Source organism: Artemia sp. Qi Xiang Cuo, chromosome 17 (genome assembly GCF_049724085.1).
Source record: "Artemia sp. Qi Xiang Cuo chromosome 17, ASM4972408v1, whole genome shotgun sequence".
Taxonomy (NCBI): domain Eukaryota; kingdom Metazoa; phylum Arthropoda; class Branchiopoda; order Anostraca; family Artemiidae; genus Artemia; species Artemia sp. Qi Xiang Cuo.
In genome coordinates this window covers 39,826,031-39,847,394 of record NC_142810.1, presented here as the reverse complement: position 1 = coordinate 39,847,394, position 21,364 = coordinate 39,826,031, and the positions used below count along the sequence as shown (strand labels likewise).

General features: G+C 33.8%; 2 protein-coding genes across 2 annotated transcripts in view; one reads left to right on the top strand and one right to left on the bottom strand.

Annotated features, from left to right (window-relative positions):
- The window catches only part of LOC148942190 (serine/arginine-rich splicing factor 2-like), a 29,969-nt gene extending 28,599 nt beyond the window's left edge, over nucleotides 1-1,370 (top strand). Inside the window, exon 6 of the transcript XR_016143214.1 lies at nucleotides 859-1,370. The gene's annotated coding sequence lies outside the window, so the exon portion shown is untranslated. The remainder of the gene's footprint in view (nucleotides 1-858) is intronic.
- Nucleotides 1,371-5,916: 4,546 nt separating this feature from the next.
- Miro (mitochondrial Rho GTPase) overlaps nucleotides 5,917-21,364 on the bottom strand; it is a 71,925-nt gene continuing 56,477 nt past the window's right edge. Inside the window, exons 9-12 of the mRNA XM_089103675.1 lie at nucleotides 18,064-18,327; nucleotides 14,616-14,828; nucleotides 11,476-11,669; nucleotides 5,917-6,183 (exon numbers count right to left, since the gene is read on the bottom strand). Of these exons, the coding sequence (XP_088959801.1) occupies nucleotides 6,039-6,183; nucleotides 11,476-11,669; nucleotides 14,616-14,828; nucleotides 18,064-18,327 (816 nt within the window). The 3' untranslated portion in view covers nucleotides 5,917-6,038. The remainder of the gene's footprint in view (nucleotides 6,184-11,475; nucleotides 11,670-14,615; nucleotides 14,829-18,063; nucleotides 18,328-21,364) is intronic.

The following is a 21,364-nucleotide window of genomic DNA, read 5'->3' as shown; positions in this document are numbered from 1 at the left end:
TTCAATTTACCCCATTGTATGTAAATGGTCTATTTTTGTAGTGGCTTTTGGCACATTTTGGTTGAGGGCAACAGCTTGTTTTGGCGGTGGCGGTTCAAAAGACACTTTGTTCTACTAATCTGTGGTTTCTTATGAAAAATGTTAAACTGCGCATGATTATTAAGTTGATCAACTTCGTGTTTAAATTTCTCGTTTGTTTCACAATGGGGGGGGGGGGGGTATCAATGCAGCATTTTCCCTTCTGAAATATTTAGAAGATGAAACTTGCGCTGTCTTAAATAACTTGGCCGCATCTTGGAAACATACGGAAGTTTTTTGGACTGTATATCTGGTTGTTATTAAAAATAGTTTATTTTTGAATATTTAAATATAATGACATGTTCATATATCGTCCCTTGACGCCTTTTGAATACCTGACCTAAGGCGAATCTTTTTGGCCAATTTTTGAAGCATCTGTTGTGGCTGAACCTTTTAAGTGATCTGACAGACTGTAAAATTGGTTTGCCCTAAAGTTAGAGCTGACGAATTTTAAGTTGAAAAAATTTCAAGTTGAAGTTAAGAACCAATTTATGTTGTTGATGTAAATCAAATAAAAGTGCTGAATCTGGTAAATATAAGAGGAGCTTGTATAGAGAACATAAAAAGGGATTTGGTCCCTAAAAACAAAATTAACATAAGTCGCATATGCTTTCTTTTATCAAGCAAAATTTAATTGATTGAAGTTTCAAAACTTATAAGCTCATCAGCCAGTTAGTTCACTGTCATCGAGCTAGGCTAGAAATAAGTTTGTTCTCTTAATGATATCTTTATGCTGAATTCATGAAGGAGATATTAATATTTTTGTTATTTTCCAAATAGGAGGCTGTTTGCTGTTAAGCTGTGTTGGGGCGCTGAAAGTACTCGGGTTTAGTAGCTGCCCAAATCAAAAAAGAATGCAGACTAGCTGATTTTTTCGGGCTGAAAGTATGGGGGGCAGAGACAAAACAGCTGCTGATATTGGCGCTGCTGAACTAGAGCTGCTGACCAATAAATAGCTGATGCATTTGATTTTGCGGTTATGAGTTCGAGCAATCCTGCAATGTTTTACTGTCCTGAGTTCGTGCATTGTCTTACTTGATTTTGCAGTCCTGAGTTCGTGCACTGCTGTTCAAAACCTTGCCGTCCTTTGTTCCCGCACTGCTGTATAGCTGTCACTGCTGATACCAGACGAGCCTTAAATATTCCTTGCAAATTTATATATCTCGTCTTGTCGTACGTAGTCAAAAGCTATCCAGTTTTTTACCTTCTAAAACTAAATATTATCTTTAAATTTACCCCCTCCCCCCGCACCTCCTTTTTCGTTACTGCGTAGCTAATGAATCTGAAATACATGAAAATGTTGCCCAACATTTCGATTTCTGTATAATTCTAGCAACTTATAGTTATGTCGAAAAAAATAAAAGAGTTTCAAATAGGGACAGGTCCTTTTATTAGACAGGAAAACAAAAATATATACAAAGGCTCTAGATATTTCGATGACACAAGTCGGTCATCATCATCAGTAGAGTTTCTAACACGTAACTCTACTGATGATGATGACCGACTGTGTCATCGAAATATCTACAGACTTTTGTATTGTTTCACTGTCTAATAAAAGGACCTGTCCCTATTTGGAATTCTTTATTTGTTTCGTCATAAAAAAGGCAGCGTGGCCTTGGAAAAAAAATACCAACGTCTTATAATTATGTAAAAACTTAAAACAAAACCACTGGAAAGAGAAAATTCGCACAATTGTAAACTAAATTGGGATAGTTTTTTATAGTTTCTCAATGTTCATACATGGACAAAAATTTAGAGAGAGAAAAGCAAACTTACTGATATGCGAAAATAATGTAAGTGAACTTAAAACTAGTCAACAAATACCGTATACGTGCAATAGTTCTTTTAAATAGCTCAGCAAGTGGTAAGAAGTAAGTACTAAAATAAGCTGGGATGTTTGTGAAATATTGTATCAAATTTTGGAGATTTCTTGAGATGTGGCAAGTGTTACAGGTTTGAACAGGGCCGAGTAGAGGACCACGGAAAATGAACATATCAATATAAAATGTAAAGGTTGGTTTCTTATATCATCGACGGTTTTGCTGTAGAATATTTTAAGTGGGAAAATAGCAGTTTTCTCGTGATTTAAAAATGTCAATAATAAGATTATTGGAAATTTTGGTCTCAGATATTGTGGAAATTTGTATCAATAACATCTTAAAATCCTTTTTTTTCAATGGCCTGATTAGTTATATCTCCTATAACTAAGGGCATATCCAGGATTTTCGTTGGGAGGGGGGGGGGTAGTAGAAAAAACGGTACCTGTGCACTAAATGGTACACACGAAAGAAGTCGAGTCTGGTTAATGCTAATAAAAAAAAAGAAAAAAAAAGGATGAATATATAATAGTTTAGAAACAAATTTGGGCTATATATTTGCACATTAGGGGGGGAGGGTAAAGCATACCATATATTAAATACGTAACCTAACCTAGGTACCGCCCCCCCCCCCCCAAAAAAAAAGTTTAATTATTGTAGACGCAATGAAAACCTCGCTTTGCATTCCATTTCTCTGTTGCAAATACCCGTTAGCGGGTTTCGTGTCTGGTCTCCTTGATACAGTCTGTATCGGTGTGTACCAATTAGTGTACAAGTACCGAAAAAAAAATCAAATTTTTGTTACATTTTTATGAGTCGGAAAGAAATATCACGGGGAGGGTCAAACCCCGTAACCCCCCCCTGGATAAGGTCTTGGCTATAACCAATTAACTTTTCAAATGCACTATTTCTTGTGCATGTTTCACAACCTTTCCAATTACTACATAGTCGGCGTTCGCCCGGAAAATCGAGAAACTAAAAACAAGCTAGGTAATTCTTCTTTCCAGTTTTCCTGTATGGCTGAAGAAGGTATAGCATCGGTAAGTGCTTCGTATAAATTTCTTATTTTAGTCCTCTGGATAATTTTTTTCTGAATAGTCAATAGTAAGAGGCACGTATACAGAAATATATTTTCCCAAGGGTGGTCAAATACAGGCAAGAAGCCTAAAAAACAGACCAAGTATATGAAGAAGTTGGCAGAAATTGTAACAGTTTGGGGAGGAGGATCATGGACCTGAAGGCGTTTCGAATGTCTTTGGAATTTATGCCACCTACTACGACTAATTGATGCTTCAGACCTTTTTTTTTTTATCATTAATCATCTAAAATTTAGTTTATGGAATTCTCTCTTTTCTAGCTTTTAACATCTAAAATTTAGTTTATGGAATTATCTCTCTTTTTCGCTTTAATGAGGCTAGAACAGCGGCTCTAAGTTTGGTTTAAAGCTCTTTCTTATAAGTAGATACTACCGTTAATTGTAAAGTTCTGAGTAATGTTTAAAGCATTCAATGGATCGTATACAGTGAACGATGCAATTAAAAACACTTTCCTTCTGAAAAGAGAACATCTAACGACGACCAAACTATAACCAAAAAAAAAACAAATTTCTTCTAAAAAGTAACTTTTTAGCCCCGTTTACCTAATCTAATGAGGAAAACTTCATCTTTGTCCTACAAACTCCCAGAAGTCTCATTAACGCTAAGAAGCACATGTGGCAAATTCAAAAATGAGCGGTTCTTAGGGTATCTAGAACTTTAGTATTGTCAAGACTCATTTTTTTAAATCTGTTCTTTTTTATTTGAAGCTTTAATTGTGGAACAATGCTCAAGGAAGTTTTCTTATCATCTGTAGAACTAAACATTTTTGATAGATAATGTATTTTTTTATTTTTTTTTTACTCTTTTGTCATAATTTCCAGAGCAAACTGCACTAAAATTACATTTTCCCAATTTTGTGGTTAAAATCTGGTGGTCTCTTCTGCTTTTCCAAGCATTGTTAAACGTTGAAAAGGCCTCAATAGTTGTTCCCTTTCGTAATCTAGCATATGTGTTGACTTTAACGGCCAGTTTAAAATTCCCTCCAAGTACCAAGGACAGTAGAAATGAAACTTGATTCTTTACATTGATTTAGTAGAAACTCGTACGTCTTTAAATAAAGAAAACCAAATTTTAATGAAAAAACCTCCATATGCAGTTATGTAGTTTTAACACTTAATAGGCGCCAAGTCCGGAAATAGGAACGTGTGAAAAACCAGCAGAAAATAAGCAAAAAGAATATAATGGGAAACGGTCTAGAAAGCGTTACCTTTCTGATAGCCGTAGTTAAAGATAAACACTGCCTTTAAGTGGCAATATAATAGGTTAAAAAGAATAATAATAATAATACAAAAAATAAGGTTATAGAGATCGGTTCAGTTCGGTCAGCATGTAAAAAAATTATTTTTTAAAGAAAGTTTTTAATCATGCAATTATTTTTTAGATTTTTAGTTTGTACATGTCTAAAATACTGGAACATTGTAGTGTTTGTAGTTCTTAATATTAAATTTATATAGTTAGCCATTTTTTTTAACTTCAGTTAATTAAATACAACGTTTTACTTATACACGATCGTATTTACGTATAAATTTTTTTATATAGTTAAACTTTAGAGCACCGAAGTCATCAAAATAAAAACATCTTTTGCCCCATGAACGCATCTTAACTCTATTAGCATTTGAATGTGGCAACCTAAGGCTAAGTAAGTTGGTGCCATGTGTTTTAGCTTATTTTTTGCTGATTTTTTACTAACGATTCTCTTATAATTTGGGCGTACGTTTATACCAAAAACTAAATAACTGCATATGGAGTCGTCTTCTTAATTAAAAATTGAGTTTCTGTTCTTTTCTAATAAATTAATCTATGTATATTTGTGTAAGTTTCAACTTAACCAATTCAAACCATCAGATTCCAAATAAAAAAAGGTAAAACAACGAGGAATTATTTTAAGACAGTGAAAATTGTTTATAAATAAATATTTGCTCTATATGTAAGAATCGTCATCAGCAAAGCACAGCTAAATATAAAATAAGACTTTCAATTAAATACATCACCATTAAAACTAAAATTAAAACGGTCCTAGCATCACCACTTAAAGAATGTTAAACCCGGATGTTGATGAAAAAAAAGAAAAAAAAAAGAAACGAGGCAATGCATTCAGATAAAAACAAATCAAGAGTATGTTTTTAATGCAATCCTTGCTTTTTTTAGATGCTTACCTAAAAGATGCTTACCTAAAAGATGCATTTATATATATATATATATATATATATATATATATATATATATATATATATATATATATATATAAAGAACACTTTAGATTCAGAAAACTTAATTAGAACGATTGTTAATGAAAAGACCAAAGCTTCATATATTCATTATCATGGAAAAAGGAGATACAGTTTCTGTTAGGAAAGAAGAAAGAATAAAAATCAGCTTGTAAGTATTTGGATCGATTAGGATGCTTGCAATTAGCGTTAAGCTAAATTGGGCTGTCATAATTATTTTGACAATTTTTCAATTATTATGGCGGTTAAGATTTAAATGACGTCCAACTATGAGACATGTTGCCATGCTTACTTTTCGTTGCTATAGTTACTCTAAAGTTATTGTTTGTTTTCATGAAAATATCCAAGACATTTTCAATGAAAATATCTCCCCAAAAGATATATTTCAAAGTATAAGGGGTATGGGGGGAGAGGACAAACAATCTAAGGGATACATGCCTTTGTGAGCCAGTTAGGTTTTTCGGGGGGGGGGGGGGGCAAATGTAAGTTTTGCCGTCCGTGCTGCACCATTAATGCTATAAATATTACAATTATAGTTGCTCATAAATATTACAATTTTAGCTTATTTTACCACCCCTGGGCATGCCGCAAGAGGAGCTTGCCCCCACCCCCATTGACGCCACTTTCACTCCAAAGTAGCCCTACCCATCCGAGTACGAGCCTGGTGCAAATGATAAACCATACATAAGACTGCGCTTCGCAAAGAAGATTAAACGTGTAATTTACTAATAATATTTTATATAAGAAAAGCACGCTAGTGTTTATATAAGCCAATCTAGCCAATCTTTTCAATCTATATAAGAAAAGCAAGCTAGTGTTTATATAAGCCAATCTAGCAAGCTAGATTGGCGCAAGTGTTTGACTAACAGGAATGAAATTAGAATTGCTGCCGTAGAAAATGCGCTTATCTTGAGCAATGAGCCAAAAGATACGGACTGAAGAATCTTCAACTTTCTGGCGTGTCTGAAAAAAAGGAAAGTATATGTAAGATATTTTGAATTTGCATTGCACAGAGCTATAGAAACTTGGGAAGCAAAACAAATTCTGAGTAGCAGATAATATGAAATTTAATTTAATAAGAGGATAAAATTTATTAAAGTCTAAATACCAAAAAATAAGGGGGGTAGGTGGAAATACTGAGCAAATTAGAACACTATGAAATTTATAAATATCTCGCTGTGGAATCTAGCGTTCACATAAATGTGGCAGTGCACACATGGTCTAATAACTGAATACAAACAATCCAATGTCAGTCGGTAATTTTAAATAAATACCCATAATTAGAGCTTTAAAAGGAAACCACCAGAGAAGGTTCTTTGTTAGGAAACCTTGTAGAAAAAAACGAACGTGTTTTTATGTCAAAATATCCACATATTTTAAACGATAAAAGGTGAAAATTTTGCATGGGATCATACGACGGAGACGAAAAGTTCCTTTGAAGTTTGCCCTTTAGGAGATCAGGACACAATTCATGATGGAGAAAAAGAGGATGGGGGGGAGTTCCTTAATTCTTGCCATTAGGACATCTAGCGAAAGATTTCCTGTCCAGCGCAATTACAGGGAAAATAAGAGTAAACTCCGAAGTGTAATTTTGAGCCCACCTGTGTAAGAGAGGGTTGTCCCTCGTCTTGTCCTCGCAGACATTTTTCAAAAAGGATTTACCGTCTCTTAAGTCAAACCTTAAGGAAAATAACAGTAATCCTTTTGGATGTAGCTTTCAGTCTAGTCGCAAATCGTCCTTTGCAAAGGCAGGAGAAGCGTTCTCCCAAAGCGTCCTCTGCAAAGGAGGGGAACTTTTGAAAATCATTCCATAATAAAACTGAGATTATAAAGATTGAAAAGTTAAAAAAGTATTTTGTGTGGTGTTGGTGGTTTTACGAATAGAAGGTAAAAATAAATATTATTTAATAATACAACAACTTATTTAGGATAAGTGGATATTAGGTATGAATATAGGATGTCATTGAATTATTTATTTCGTATATTTGCGTGGACCGGTAGGTAGCGCGGAGAGTTTTGAATAAATGAGAGATGTTTTAAATCTGGTAGAACTGTGTAGAAGGTAAGTAGCGCGCAATTAAGTACAGGAAGAATTAAGTGAAAGAAGTTAATCTGGTAATTAGTTTAATATTTTTTTTTTTGGGGGGGGGAGTTTCTGGTGGTGGCGTTAGTGGTTTTTTCGATAGTACTGTTTGTTTTGTTTTCGCGTGTATGCTTTTTATTTATTATTTTAATTACTTGTGTTAAGTGTATTGTGAAAAAGAAGGAAAAAAGATGATTATACAAGAAATTGCAGGAAAAGATGGGAAAACGCTGAAGCATGCACGAAAGAATACAGCATGTATGAGCTTCGTAGCATTTGCAGACGAAGATATGCCAATAGAAGTTGCGATAACAGATAGATTAAAACAGAAAGGTTTGCGAAAAGAAAATTTGATAGGCATGGATGGGTAAGGTTTGAATTTCAAGGAGGGAGAAGCGGTCCCTAAATACATTTCGTCAGCACGCCTGACAGAAAAAATAACAGTAGCTGAACCGAGCTTGATTGGAAACTTGATAGGGTTCTAGTTGTGCTTTTTAATCTGAACTTAATATGGTACCTATGGGGGGGGGGGAGAGGGGAGGGGAGAAGGTTCATACATTCTTTTCACCACGAGTTCTAACATAACTGGCAGTCAGATGTCAAAATGGGAAGGAAGTACATGTGAAGTAAACGAGCAAAAGATAAAAGGTGGGAAAGTAAATGCCTTTTTAAACCCAACATGAATTGATACTATGGACTTGTTGCTAGTGGTAAACGTAGATTAAATTTTGAAGTAACACGGCTACTTGCATTTAAGACAGCAGAATGATTTTTTTTTTGTCAGCGTTTTAACACATTATAAACTTGCAATTAAGAGTAATTCTTTTTATTTAATTGATTTCACTGAAATTTCAAAATTTTGGGACATCCAGCATGATTAACCGATCAAGGCCCAGAAGCGGAAAATCTCATAAATTTGTGCAGAATCACTTAATTGAAAAGAATTTTAACTTATCAACATTCCTATTTAACAATTCAGTTATTCTTTTTAGCGTAATTACGTAAAATAATAAAAGTTTACTGATTTTTTTTTTGTATTTAACCTTTAAGCTATCATATCTTCTGCAGGAAAGTGAATCTTTATAGTTTTGGGAAACGTAATGCACTCAGTGGCAAGACATTAAATATATATATATATATATATATATATATATATATATATATATATATATATATATATATATATATGTATATATATATATAGATGTGTGTGTGTGTGTGTATTATGTATTGAGAGGGATCCTTTTAAAAGAAAAAAAAACATAAAAGTATTTGGTCATACCTGACTCTGCCAAATAACATCCAAGCTGCTTGAAAACAACTACAAAAATCATTGCAAGACAGGTAAGATCACCTTAACATATTTATATATTTCGCAATGGATTCATATGACAGTTGATGGGACAGTGAGCGAGAAATAGTTAGGGTCTCAATAGCATCTACACATAAAGTTTCTCTTGCAAATTTCATTCATTTTTGAAAAAAGAGCTACTAATATAACGGATCCTGTAAAAAAAATACAGTATCCCATGGGACTAAATATGACTATTTTTTGGGGAAGTTATAGAGTTCCTATTGGGCTGAATCGTACTATTAATTCTATCTTCTTCTAATTAAGTTTTCTTAATAAAACAAAATACACGACAAAAGCAAGGAATCTCTATACTTGTTCAAAGTATAGTTGAAGATCAACCAAATCCTGACTCGACTAACAATTCACGTAATAAAGGGATTTTCAATTCAGTAAAGTAACTAAGGCAAATGGTGGCCAAGTAGGACAACGTTTCTGTCATTTGTCACGTATAAGATCAACCAGTTTGCTAAGCCATTTGTAAAGGAAGACATGGTACTTCACAAAAGTACAACGCGGAAAAACCGCAAAGACCAATTATAAAGACGCGACAGAGACAATTTTGAAATGGAACTTTAGCTACTAGTAATTGTGAAATTTAATCCAATGCGGCTCCAAGAATCAGTGCTGAAGTTATAACTGCGAGTTCTTCTAAATCAGTTGTTCTCAAACTTATTTCAACACTGTACCCTTTTTTACCCACAAAGCATTTTAGGTACACCTTATCCGTTACCGGTACTAAGTAAACTGTGGCTAAAATATAAATAAAATTACCAGTCCTAGAGTTAAAGTTTTTGGCCGGCTGCGTACCCCCTAAAGATTTTTCCGTACCCCCAAGGGATACGCATACCACAGTTTGAGAACCGCTGTTCTAGATAAACCTTATAGCCGGGAATTTGCTTTGATATAGTAAGAAACTTCAAAAAGAGTGTTACAATTTTCATGACTGCTTAATCAATAATTTATGTACAGCCTTAAGATGGCGAGGGGGGGGGGGGGGTCTGTCCTTCAGTTAGGTTTTCCTGTAAGAGAATTTCGCTTCGGTAGTCGTACTCCAGATCACACGAGGGGTAAACATTGGTCCACTTATGATTCGAATAAAAGTTGCAAAATTGGTTTGTCCGATTGGAATACAATATTTATGAAATAAATAAATGCTTCTAATTTGTGGATTAGTGCATATTGTAATGTTTAGATATATCGCCACTACAGCGCCTAAAGGTCGTATACGACAATTTCAGACGCCTTCGGTAATTACCAAAAAACGGTTTGCTGAGCTGTTCACAAAGAGTGGATCAGCTGGATACTGGAGGATTAAAGTGTGACAGGCAAACATTGCCAGCTAACCCTCCCTTTGACTGCAGCTCAACAAACGCTTTTTGGCAATTAAGCTCGAAAATCTCGGGCATCGACGGCAACGATAATCGACGGCAATCGATAACGATAACTTTAATCGACGGCAACGATATGTAGTAAGTTCCTTTTTTCGAAAAATTTTCAAGGAAGATTTCAGAAAAAGATGCATTCAATCATACATTTTAGCCGGAATACACATAACAACGTGACTTAGTCACACAGATACTAAATTTATGTAGATGACCAAATAGATATATGGGACTTGATTTTTTTTCAAACGAATGGTTTTTGGGATCGCTGAAAGTGTTTTATAGAAATTGTACATGAATTTTGACTAGCTAATCTAGACCATTAAATGCTGGGGCACTGCTAAAGACAACTGACAGGCGAAATCAAGCTTTTTTAAACGGTTATTATGAAAGATTTGTACGGTCACAGTAGAAAAGAAAATTTGATTCTGCCTAAACGTGTTTCTTCTGTTTTATAAACAGTTATTGGCAAAGAACATTTCAACAGTCATATTTCCAACAGTAGTTGCTTAAGTGCAAGTCCATCAGCAATTATTATCTGTAAAAAACATCAGGAATGCAAGTAAATGAAGAAATTTCACCAATTATTTTTGAAATCCACAACGTCGCTGGGTAACTCGTAAATCCCCTTATTTTACAAATCTTGAATTGCATTTTTATAATTTTGCGTGTTGTAAAATATTAGGTTTCAAATTTATTTTTCTTGCATTTTAGTTCGGTTTGATCTTATTTAGGTAAATTCGAATGTAAATTCAGCTGTATTATTTGGGAGCACAGTATAATAATAATAATAATAAAAAATTGCTATACGTTGCACTGTGTGGTATAGGTTACATTATTGGCAATACAAAAAAAAATTGCCATATGCACAATATTATATTATTTCGCAACAAAGTAAAAAATAAAATAATATAGTATTCGCACATTATTATATGTAGAAATTTCAAATAATATCACGCTTTGAAACATATTTGGCTGTTTCGAACTTCAATTTTGTTTTAGGTTTCCTTTTAAATTTCCATACAAATTCACGGTGCAGAACCCTTGACCATCGATTGTTAGCAGCAAATGGTGCAGCGGGAACGCCTTAAAAATCTGCCTTTTCATTGTCCTAAGGCATTTGTTTAAGGAAATAGCTTAGGCCACAAGCAGATAAATTGACTGTTAAAAAACTGGTTCCTGAAAGTATCTAAAAATGTGGCCTAGAATTCGTAGCAATAATTAGAACGGCAAAAACAATCATTACAAGCCTGTCTTTTCAATAATTGTAAGGCTTAAGTTGAAAAAATAATAAAAAAAAAAAAAACACAATTTAGTGTAGTATCTCACAGTTTTTTTCAGGTGAGGAGGAAGGTGCTTCCTCGCCAGTGTGTGGAAAAATGTTTACAATAATAATAAGAATTCGATGTAACTAAAAATATCTTTGAACTACTCACGGGAAGACAGCCAATGTGCAGAGTTTGACGTAGAGATCTTTGTTGGCTTTGATGGAAGTGAATGATTGGGGTGGCGGAAGTTTATACTTGACGCAGAAGGCATCTGGCTGTAGCAGATAGTCTTGTCGTACAAACGGAAGGTCAGATTTGGAGCTAACTATAAGCACCGGAATTTTCGTTTCACTGAAGTAACGCTTGAAAAAAAAACCAACAAAATGCTGGGTTAAAATCGTCGAAGAAAAGTCAAATCTGACGCAGATGAAGCATGTGTTAGGGGAGGGGGATGCTTCTCTTCCGAAATTTCAGGAATCGTAATACTTTCCAATATTGCTCATATAAATCATCCGTTCTTGTCAATTTTTCCCTCTCCCCCGAAATTAACTCGGAACCATTTTACTTTCAATATATAGTCGGCATTTTATATCAAAGGGGTCAGGGGGCTTCTGTGTCTGACTTGTGGCATTCACTGTCAATAGTATTAGTGCTTTATGCATTGAATTCCAATTTTCAAAAAATATATCGAGGTCAGTGTGAACTCCCAAAGATAGTTAAAGAACAATTTTAACCTCTCTTCGTACTGAAAAGGCTCCACTTATGTTGAATTTACTTTTGGTGAAAAGTTATAAAGAAATATCGTTACTTATAGTCAGGGTAGCATATTTAATATCTTTTAATGGAACTGACGAACAAAACGTATAAAGTGTATAGTAACTTTTGCTTTTCTAATTTCTTTTTTTTTCCTATTGAACATATAACGAGCTTCGTTCGGTGAAAAGAAAGGCAGTTTTTTAAATTCTTTTCGAAAAACAGCTTGAATGTAATTTTATTCGGCAAACCTTTTTGCATATTTATACAGACAAATTATTCTATGCTATCGACAATCAAACTAAGTCGTAATATGCTTTCTAAAATTAAGTTACAGTTCAACTTGATTATCGATTGAAAGAGCTGGGAGAGGGAAGCAAATTTTTCCAAAGTCGTGACCTATCTAGATCGCTTTTTCACACCGGAAAATTGAAGTATACCAATTTTCAGAAAAAGTTATTCTACCGTTTTAGAGAAAAAGAAATTATATATATATATATATATATATACATATAAATACAATTATTGCTCGTTTGATAAGATTGATTTGGGATTATAGTATCCTTGTATATTCTTTCAAGGATTATGTTTATTTAAGGATAGTATATAATCTTTATCTCAAAGGCCAGAAGCCAGGCCTTTGATATACATCTTTCACGCAACATACGATAGTGCAACATTCTGATGCAATATACTTCAAACGCCGGAAATTTGCATCCTCTTCATAAAAACACAGAAATGCTTAGTACAGATGAAAATTATCACGATAATGTCGTCAAAGGCATATGGTTCTTAGAACTATTCTGAGGCACGTATGCTCCATGCATTGAGAGGTTTTTCGCTTAGGGGATGAGGTTAAGTGGCTCCTCCAATTCCTTTCTAAATAAAAAACTTGAGGTTCAAGAAACCCGTGGCTTTCAAAATGAGTGTTTTACTAAGCTGTCAATCGCAGCCACTTCAGATACGTAATTTTAGATCATTTACATTAGGTGAATAACTAAACAGCTCAAGAATTGAGATGCATTTATAAACTCAGTACAGTAGGGAAAAATAGAAGTGCTCATTATATTATCCCTATATATCGCTATATATCCTATATTATCCCTATATATCGTTATATTATCCTCGTTATCTTATCCTATTGCTCGTTATATTATCCCTATTAAAAATAGGGAAAAATAGAAGTGCTCGTTAGAGATTGGGGATTGAAAGAAAGACGAACTTTAACTAAAAAACATATTATAATTAAGAAAAATGTATTCTAATTCTTGCAGAAAAACTTTCATTAGTAATGTAAAAAAAGAAATTTGCTGTATCATTGGGTAAAACAAGAGAAAATTCAGTCTTTTATACTGAATTGGAGAAAAGAATCCACTTGGCGATTCTTTCGAGGGCCTTCAATTTGCTCAGGCATCCGGTCCTCGCAAATAATCAACGTTGTGATTTGTGATTTGACTATTTGTGATATTACAAATAGTTTATGAAGTTTTAATAGGAGTATTAACAATTTTTTTTGCTTGTTCACAAAAAAAAAAGGAAAAAAGAAGAAAAAAGCAAATGTTTCATGCGACGTCAACTCCAGTATACGTACGAAAATTGACAATGTTTAGCCCATTAGTATAGGAGTGCGTCAAATTTACGTAAATATACAAATATATACGAATATATACAAATACTCAACTTAATACATGAAGAGCAGAGATACGGAGACAACGTGGAAAATTATATAATTACGTTAGAAAAAAAGCTAGAGTTATGCAGTTCCGTTGAATAGCTCAGGAGTATTTGCATTTAACATGTATACTTAATACTTTATGCAGAGGGACACAAGAAGAAATAATAATTATAAATAAAAACTCGGTTTCAAAATAGGGTAAAAAGCAGAAAATATTTTTCTCTAAAATCTATGAATATATGTTAAGACTAGGGGCGCAAACGGATTGGGCTTTGCATAACTTGAACTTGTTACTCGTTTCCTCAACTCACCCACTTTTTTAATTCATGCATTTTATAAATTAGACCAATTTGATACCTACGTTATGGGATGCCCAATCGGTTTTGCGCCCCTCGTTTTCACTTATATTCATAGATCCTCGAAAAAAAAGAATGAAAACGAATGATTTTTTTATTATTATTATTTTCGACTTTTTAGTCTTCTCTAAAGACAAAATTTGTGTTACCCAAGATTTGAACCCAAGTTGCCAAAGGCAAGTGCTCTTACCGCTGTGCTATCAAGTTTTGTATATTAGTGTTTATTTTATACTTTTTACTGTAGCCAATTACTCGTTTATGTTATTTTATTTATACAAAAAGGAGTATGCAAGATGGGGGAGTTTTGATGTTGTATTGTTGCAGTAGCATCAGAAGTGCATATACTTGTAAAATTTGGAAGTAATTTAATATTCGGAAATGGTCGAAGAATGGCTGAAAGATTTAACAAATTTATGCGGTAATAAAAGAAAAAAGCGACAAAAACGACAGTGAGTTGAGGAAAAACTCACTTGTCCAAAAAGCAACAATATACTCTAATAAGACTGCCGAAATTTTAAACTTACAAGATACAGCTTGGCAACGTGTTCAAACGACTTGGGCTCCGTTCGGTCGTAGACAAGACAAGCCGCGTCACAGTTGACCTGAGACGGGGACAATGTGTCCGTTAAGTTGAGAATATCTATATCATGTAGGACAAGGTACTTCTCCGCACCGTGTACTTGTACAGTGTTTATGACGTAACTGGAATAAGGACTTGTAGGAATGCCTTCCAAATCCTAAAAGCAAAGAAACTAGTCTAAATACTGAATTAACAAGTAAACATATAGATATCAGAAACTGTGAAATTATAATGTATATGTGAAAAATATACGGATGGCGATTTGAAAGCAGTAAGGCCATAATTGGCAGTAAGTACAAAAAAAAACACATTTTACAGAATTTGCTATGTAATCTTTTCTAACACTTCAATAAGCTCTTTACACTTTCCAAGTTAGTTAACACTTCCCTAATTCAAATTTTCATGCTAATCTCTAGGAAGCAACTTTATTTCTTCTAGAAGTCTTCTTTTCTTAAAAGCGAATTATCGCGTTTTACCCTTCAAAAAAAGTGTGATGACCGAATCGATTCTGCAGAAGGAGCTACAAGAAAAGACGAGCTTTTTTTTATGAAAAAGGGTCTTTGCTGACGTCGTTAATTTCATAGCAATATTTTCTTATTTAATATACAAAACTTAATATTTTGGTACAAAATCTGAACACATCTTTACATTTTGTATTTAATTTTCTAGTTAATATTTGTAATACAGTGGTGGAAATTAAAATTCGTAATACAGTGGTGGAAATTAAAAATCTTTTAACCTGAAGAGGAAAAAACTTCTCTAACAGAATCCTGTATATTTTTCTTCGAAAGAGATCGGTTAATGTAAAACAAAAGAGTACCTATTCTCGGAGCTGATTTTGGACTATATAAGAGATATTTACTACTGCTACTACTAAAAACATCGCAGCACAAAGCTCTTCCTCCATCCCAATCTATTCAAAGGCACCACCAAGAAATTCCCATTCCCCTAGCTTTCCTTAGGACATCCTCCCGCCCCGACCGAGGACGACCTGCTTTTCATTTAGCCCTAGACGGTTGACCAAAAAGGGCATCTTACATCCATAGAACGTTCTCATTATAGCCATAGAAAGCGGGATTGAACCACCCTTTCCGTACAGCCTAATGTTTGAGATACGGTGGAATATTTAGGTCATGTATATTGAGTCAGAAATGGCTGAAAACTGAATATCAGAAACTAAAAAAAAAAAAAAAAAAATCTAATTTGTAGTCTTGTTCTGGACATTAAAATTAAATTTAAAGTAAATTTAAGCTCTTTTTTATTCTAATTTTGAAACTATATTTTAATATACCACATCTTTTTCGTTTTCTTATAACTTGTTTTGCAAGCATATCCTTCACAACCCTGCCTTCGCTGCTGAGTTTGCCAAAAAACTCCAGCTTATTGATCTAGCCCTATCCTTACTGAAGCGTGTATAATAACCTTCAGTCCGTTTGTCACTGAGCCCCTCAACTAATAATTTCTCGTTCTGTCATCTCCCCTGCCGTTACAGGCTTTTTTTTTTCAATTTTTGACTTTGTCACTTGTATTCTCTGTCTTTTCTCTTTCAGTTTTCCCGTCTGTTTTCTCGCTTTTTTTCTGGTACACTTGCAATTTTAACATTTTGTTTACTTTTTAAGGCTTTAAACCCAAATTCGGCTCATTATTGTAATTGTTATTCCAAGAATAAAGAGGATAAAGTTTTGAGGAAATTTTCAAGACAGTAAATTGAGGAAAATAACTAATTGAATGTCTCGCTTATATATGTAATAGCTGTCTCGAGAAGAACAAGAAAGTAGAATAAAGACGAACATCGACTGACAAAAAAAAAACAGCAAAAAACAAAAAACGGGAAAACGAAAAATGAACGAAAGAAAACTAAAACTAAACAATAAAAGAGTCCTAAATCATTACTTTGAGAAATTTTTTAGCTGAACAATATCTTATTTGTCAAGACCGATTTCCAATTTAGCTATACTGGAACATCAATTGAAAAATTAGCACTTTTAATACTTCGATCATTTTAAACAAAGGTTTTTCCAGGATTAAGAGGAGATTTTCTAAACTTCGAGTCAAAATTCGGAATTTCATATATTTCATTTATTTTAAAAAAGAAGAAAAGGCTTTTATTAAAAGAAATAAACACATTACAACAAAATCGAAGTTTATAAACTTGTATGGGTAGACATCACCCTTTACAAGGCCCTACAATCACAATCACCACCGTCTTTACATACACAACCACTACTAGCCATCATTACTCAAATTCCGCATTGTTCGACAATAGTTGTTAAAACAATTATAAAAGAAGTGTTTTCGTAAAATAAACTGCGACATATAATATTTATTAGGCCAGTTGTTTTATCACTTAAAAAGATACTCAAGAATATAATGCTAAAACTGACGAATTTATTTGAGAATATCACATAAAACCAGCCATAGTAAGAGCAGTGGTAAAGTGGCATTTTGCATCGTGGCAAAAGAGTAGTGTCATTATGCATTGTAAGCTGATAGTTTGTCAACTTTATAAATAGAATTCTAATTCATATTTCTAGACCATAATAATTCTATTTATATTCTATAACAATTCTTATAATAATAATATATTCGTATAATTCTTGTATTCTATATAATTCTTATATTATATACTCTATGAGAATTCTTATAATAATTCTATTCAAATTCATATTTCTAGACCAATCATAATTCTAGACCATTTTCAGTATAGCCTACCCTAGAAAGATAAAGAAATTATCGAAAAAAAAAATTATTCCTTTATATTATTGATGAAAGACTTATTCTTCAATTTAATTTAGGAATATGGTTTCTGAAAATTTCATATAAACTTCATTTTCATCTGAAAATCAATATTGTCTTCTATCGACAGCTATGAACAATCTTTTTCCCGTCTGTTATTAACGAGAGATCAAGATCAAGAATTCCGTGTTTTATAAAAACCATTCTCCAAAATTTCATGTTTTTGAAAAACATTTTCGGCATGTTTTTCTTTAAAAAAATATTTCTGGAACAAATTTAAAACTTAATCCGGTGAACGAATAGAGCTAAATCACAGCTATCGAGTAATATCAAAATTGTCTTCTTTCCCTGAAACATGACAGAAAAAAAAAAAAAAAAAAAAAAAAAAAAAAAAAAAAAAAAAAACGAAGAACAATAGGGAAATCTTTTTGCAAAACAGTGAAGATAATTTGAATGAATATTTCGGCCTTATGTCCAAGGGCTGTCCTCAGCAAGGGTTTCGGGTATGTCCATTCAAATTATCTTCACTGTCTTGCAAAAAGATTTCCCTATTGTTCTTCGTGCTTTTGTTGTTCGTTATGGAAAGGCAGTGTGGTCTTCGTCGCTATTTACCCCCCTACCCAATCGGTCACCAAGAATTCGTAAATAATACGTACAGTCCGGGATCGGTTAATGAATCCTTGACAGAGCGACGACTTTCCAGCCCCTCGAGGACCAATAACGTGACACTTGAACACGTTCCTTGACGTACTTCTCTTTTTCAAATCCTTTTCTTTAGGTTGTGTTATTGTCAAAGCAGTCATTTGACTTTCGCCTGTGGTGTGATATCCGTGGTATGCCAAAGCTTTACAAGTCGCTCTAGCGTTAAGCAGTGTTGTCAACACCCATCTCGCTAGAAAACCACTGACTGTAACTAATCCCTGAAAAAAAGCCTTAAGTTAAAAAAAAAGAAGAGAAACAAAGAAGAACCCTAAAAAACAGTAAATTAGTCTGGTTCTAATATGATTAATGTCACTTTAGTTACGTCATTGTCAAGATGAAAGCACTGAAGTAATAAACAGCAATGTTTCCCATATATTGTAGAATGTAGAACGTGAGGTCACATAAAGTTGGGAAAGGGTTCATTCCATTGTGCATTCTGGGTTCTAGCTCTCTTTTTAAGGACCGATAGAGATTAAACTGTAGCCAGAAATCTCTTCAACGTCTCGGGTGCCCTAAAAAGCTTCTACAGGCCCATGTAGAATTAGAGTAATCAAATGTCGTAAGTGCATAATTATGGAAACAGCCCATACGCGACAGATCGATTATAATCCAATTCCAATATAAAGATGGGATGTTACAGCTTGCTGAACTCAGAGCCGTAGAAGGGTTTTCAATCTGTATGATTGAAAGGAGACTTTTAAACAACATCCACCCTGTTCTCAGGTTTTTATACTTGAAAATGAAACAAAACACTTAAGTCAACTCAACTCCCTTGCGAGACATCACGCGTAATCAATCTCTGATCCCATTTGGTCAAAAGTGGACAAGCTTCACCTCCAAAAGCTTTTCGTTAAGATTGTAGTATGACTATCCTAAATCGGAAAAAGCAAGGTGCGTATTTTTACGAACTACACTGTATTCTAAGCTTCTATAGCCCAATGTAGAGTTAGAGTCATCAAATTTCGTAAGTGTATAACTATGGAAACAGCCCATACGCAACAATCAAATTCCAAAAGAAAGATGGGACGTCACAAATTGCTGAATTCAGAGCCGTACAAGGGTTTTTAACCTGTATGATCGAAAGGAGACTTTTAAACGACATCCACCCTGTTCCCAGGTTTTTATACTTGAAAATGAAACAAAACACTTAAGTCAACTCAACTCCCTTGCGAGACATCACGCGTGATCAATCTCTGATCCCATTTGGTCAAAAGTGGATAAGCTTCACCTCCAAAAGCTTTTCGTTAAGATTGTAGTATGACTATCCTAAATCGGAAAAAGCAAGGTGCGTATTTTTACGAACTACACTGTATTCTAAGCTTCTATAGCCCAATGTAGAGTTAGAGTCATCAAATTTCGTAAGTGTATAACTATGGAAACAGCCCATACGCAACAATCAAATTCCAAAAGAAAGATGGGACGTCACAAATTGCTGAATTCAGAGCCGTACAAGGGTTTTTAACCTGTATGATCGAAAGGAGACTTTTAAACGACATCCACCCTGTTCCCAGGTTTTTATACTTGAAAATGAAACAAAACACTTAAGTCAACTCAACTCCCTTGCGAGACATCACGCGTGATCAATCTCTGATCCCATTTGGTCAAAAGTGGATAAGCTTCACCTACAAAAGCTTTTCGTTAAGATTGTAGTATGACTATCCTAAATCGGAAAAAGCAAGGTGCGTATTTTTACGAACTACACTATATTCTAAGCTTCTATAGCCCAGTGTAGAGTTAGAGTCATCAAATTTCGTAAGTGCATAATTATGGAAACAGCCCATACGCAACAATCAAATTCCAAAAGAAAGATGGGACGTCAAAACTTTTTATTTCATGAAACATAACTTATTTTCTTTTTTCTGTAATAAAAGCTAGGTTAGACACATTAACTTTTGTTTAAAAATGACTTTTAAACTTCAGAGTGCAACAATTCAAACGATGGAAAATATTTGAAATCAAATGTCAATAATCAAAGTTAACAAATGTCGTAAGTGCATAATTATGGAAACAGCCCATACGCGACTGACCCATCATAATCCAATTCCAATAGAAAGATGGGATGTTACAACTTGCTGAACTCAGAGCCGTACAAGGGTTTTCAATCTGTATGATTGAAAGGAGACTTTTAAACGACATCCACCCTGTTCCCAGGTTTTTATACTTGAAAATGAAACAAAACACTTAGGTATCAACTCAACTCCCTTGCGAGACATCACGCGTGATCAATCTCTGATCCCATTTGGTCAAAAGTGGATAAGCTTCACCTCCAAAAGCTTTTCGTTAAGATTGTAGTATGACTATCCTAAATCGGAAAAAGCAAGGTGCGTATTTCCCGAATGATGTTTGATTTTCATTGCAGTTTTGTATTTCACTGTAGTTGGTATTTCAAAATTGGGACTCAGACCATGCTGAATACAAATTTCAGGTTACTTTCGCAGTATAGAATTTCAAAGTAAAAAAACATTGAGTAAATATTTAAAAGTAAGAGTTTGATTTTCATACAAGGATTTCTCAGGCAGGTTGTTCAAAAATCTAAGGCTAAATTGTAATAATCCCTGATGGTTGCTGAATGATTTAAAAACAAAGTACATACTTTACATAATGTGTTTACTTTCCATCAGAGTGAGTACAGGACTCGGTCATAAATAAGTTTTTGCTATCGGCCCTGAACGGAATCCTGTACCACCAGAGTGGGCGACATTCCCTATTGGTTATAAATCCGAGGCTAATATCGGAATATATATGCCCACATAAAAAAAAAAAATTAAATAGGAGGCTTACAAATCCCGTTTTGATTTCATCCAATTGAAGTTTAGGGTTTATGAAGTTTTTCACTTCATATCTAAGACTTATTTACAAATATAGAAGTCAAAAGCCAAAACACATTGAGCATAGTTAAAAAACGGTGTATATTCAAAAATAGTAACAACGTTTCAATAGTTCCGAACATATGGAAACTCAACGCATCAATATATAACGCTGCACTTTGCTTCTATTATTTTATCAATTATGATTTTTTATTTTTACCAATAAATTATTATTGTAATATTTATATAAAAAATTAAGCACAACTATATTTCAGGAAAGGCTTAAAAAAATTATCGCACGAAGGCTACGAGTGATTGGAAATTCCGATTATATGTTGAAATGTATTTTGCGCAACGTTAAAATATCAGGTATATATTTTAGTTCTCGGGTAAATTTTTTTTTACAAATATACCTACAATTACACAATTACTACTATAAATCTGATCA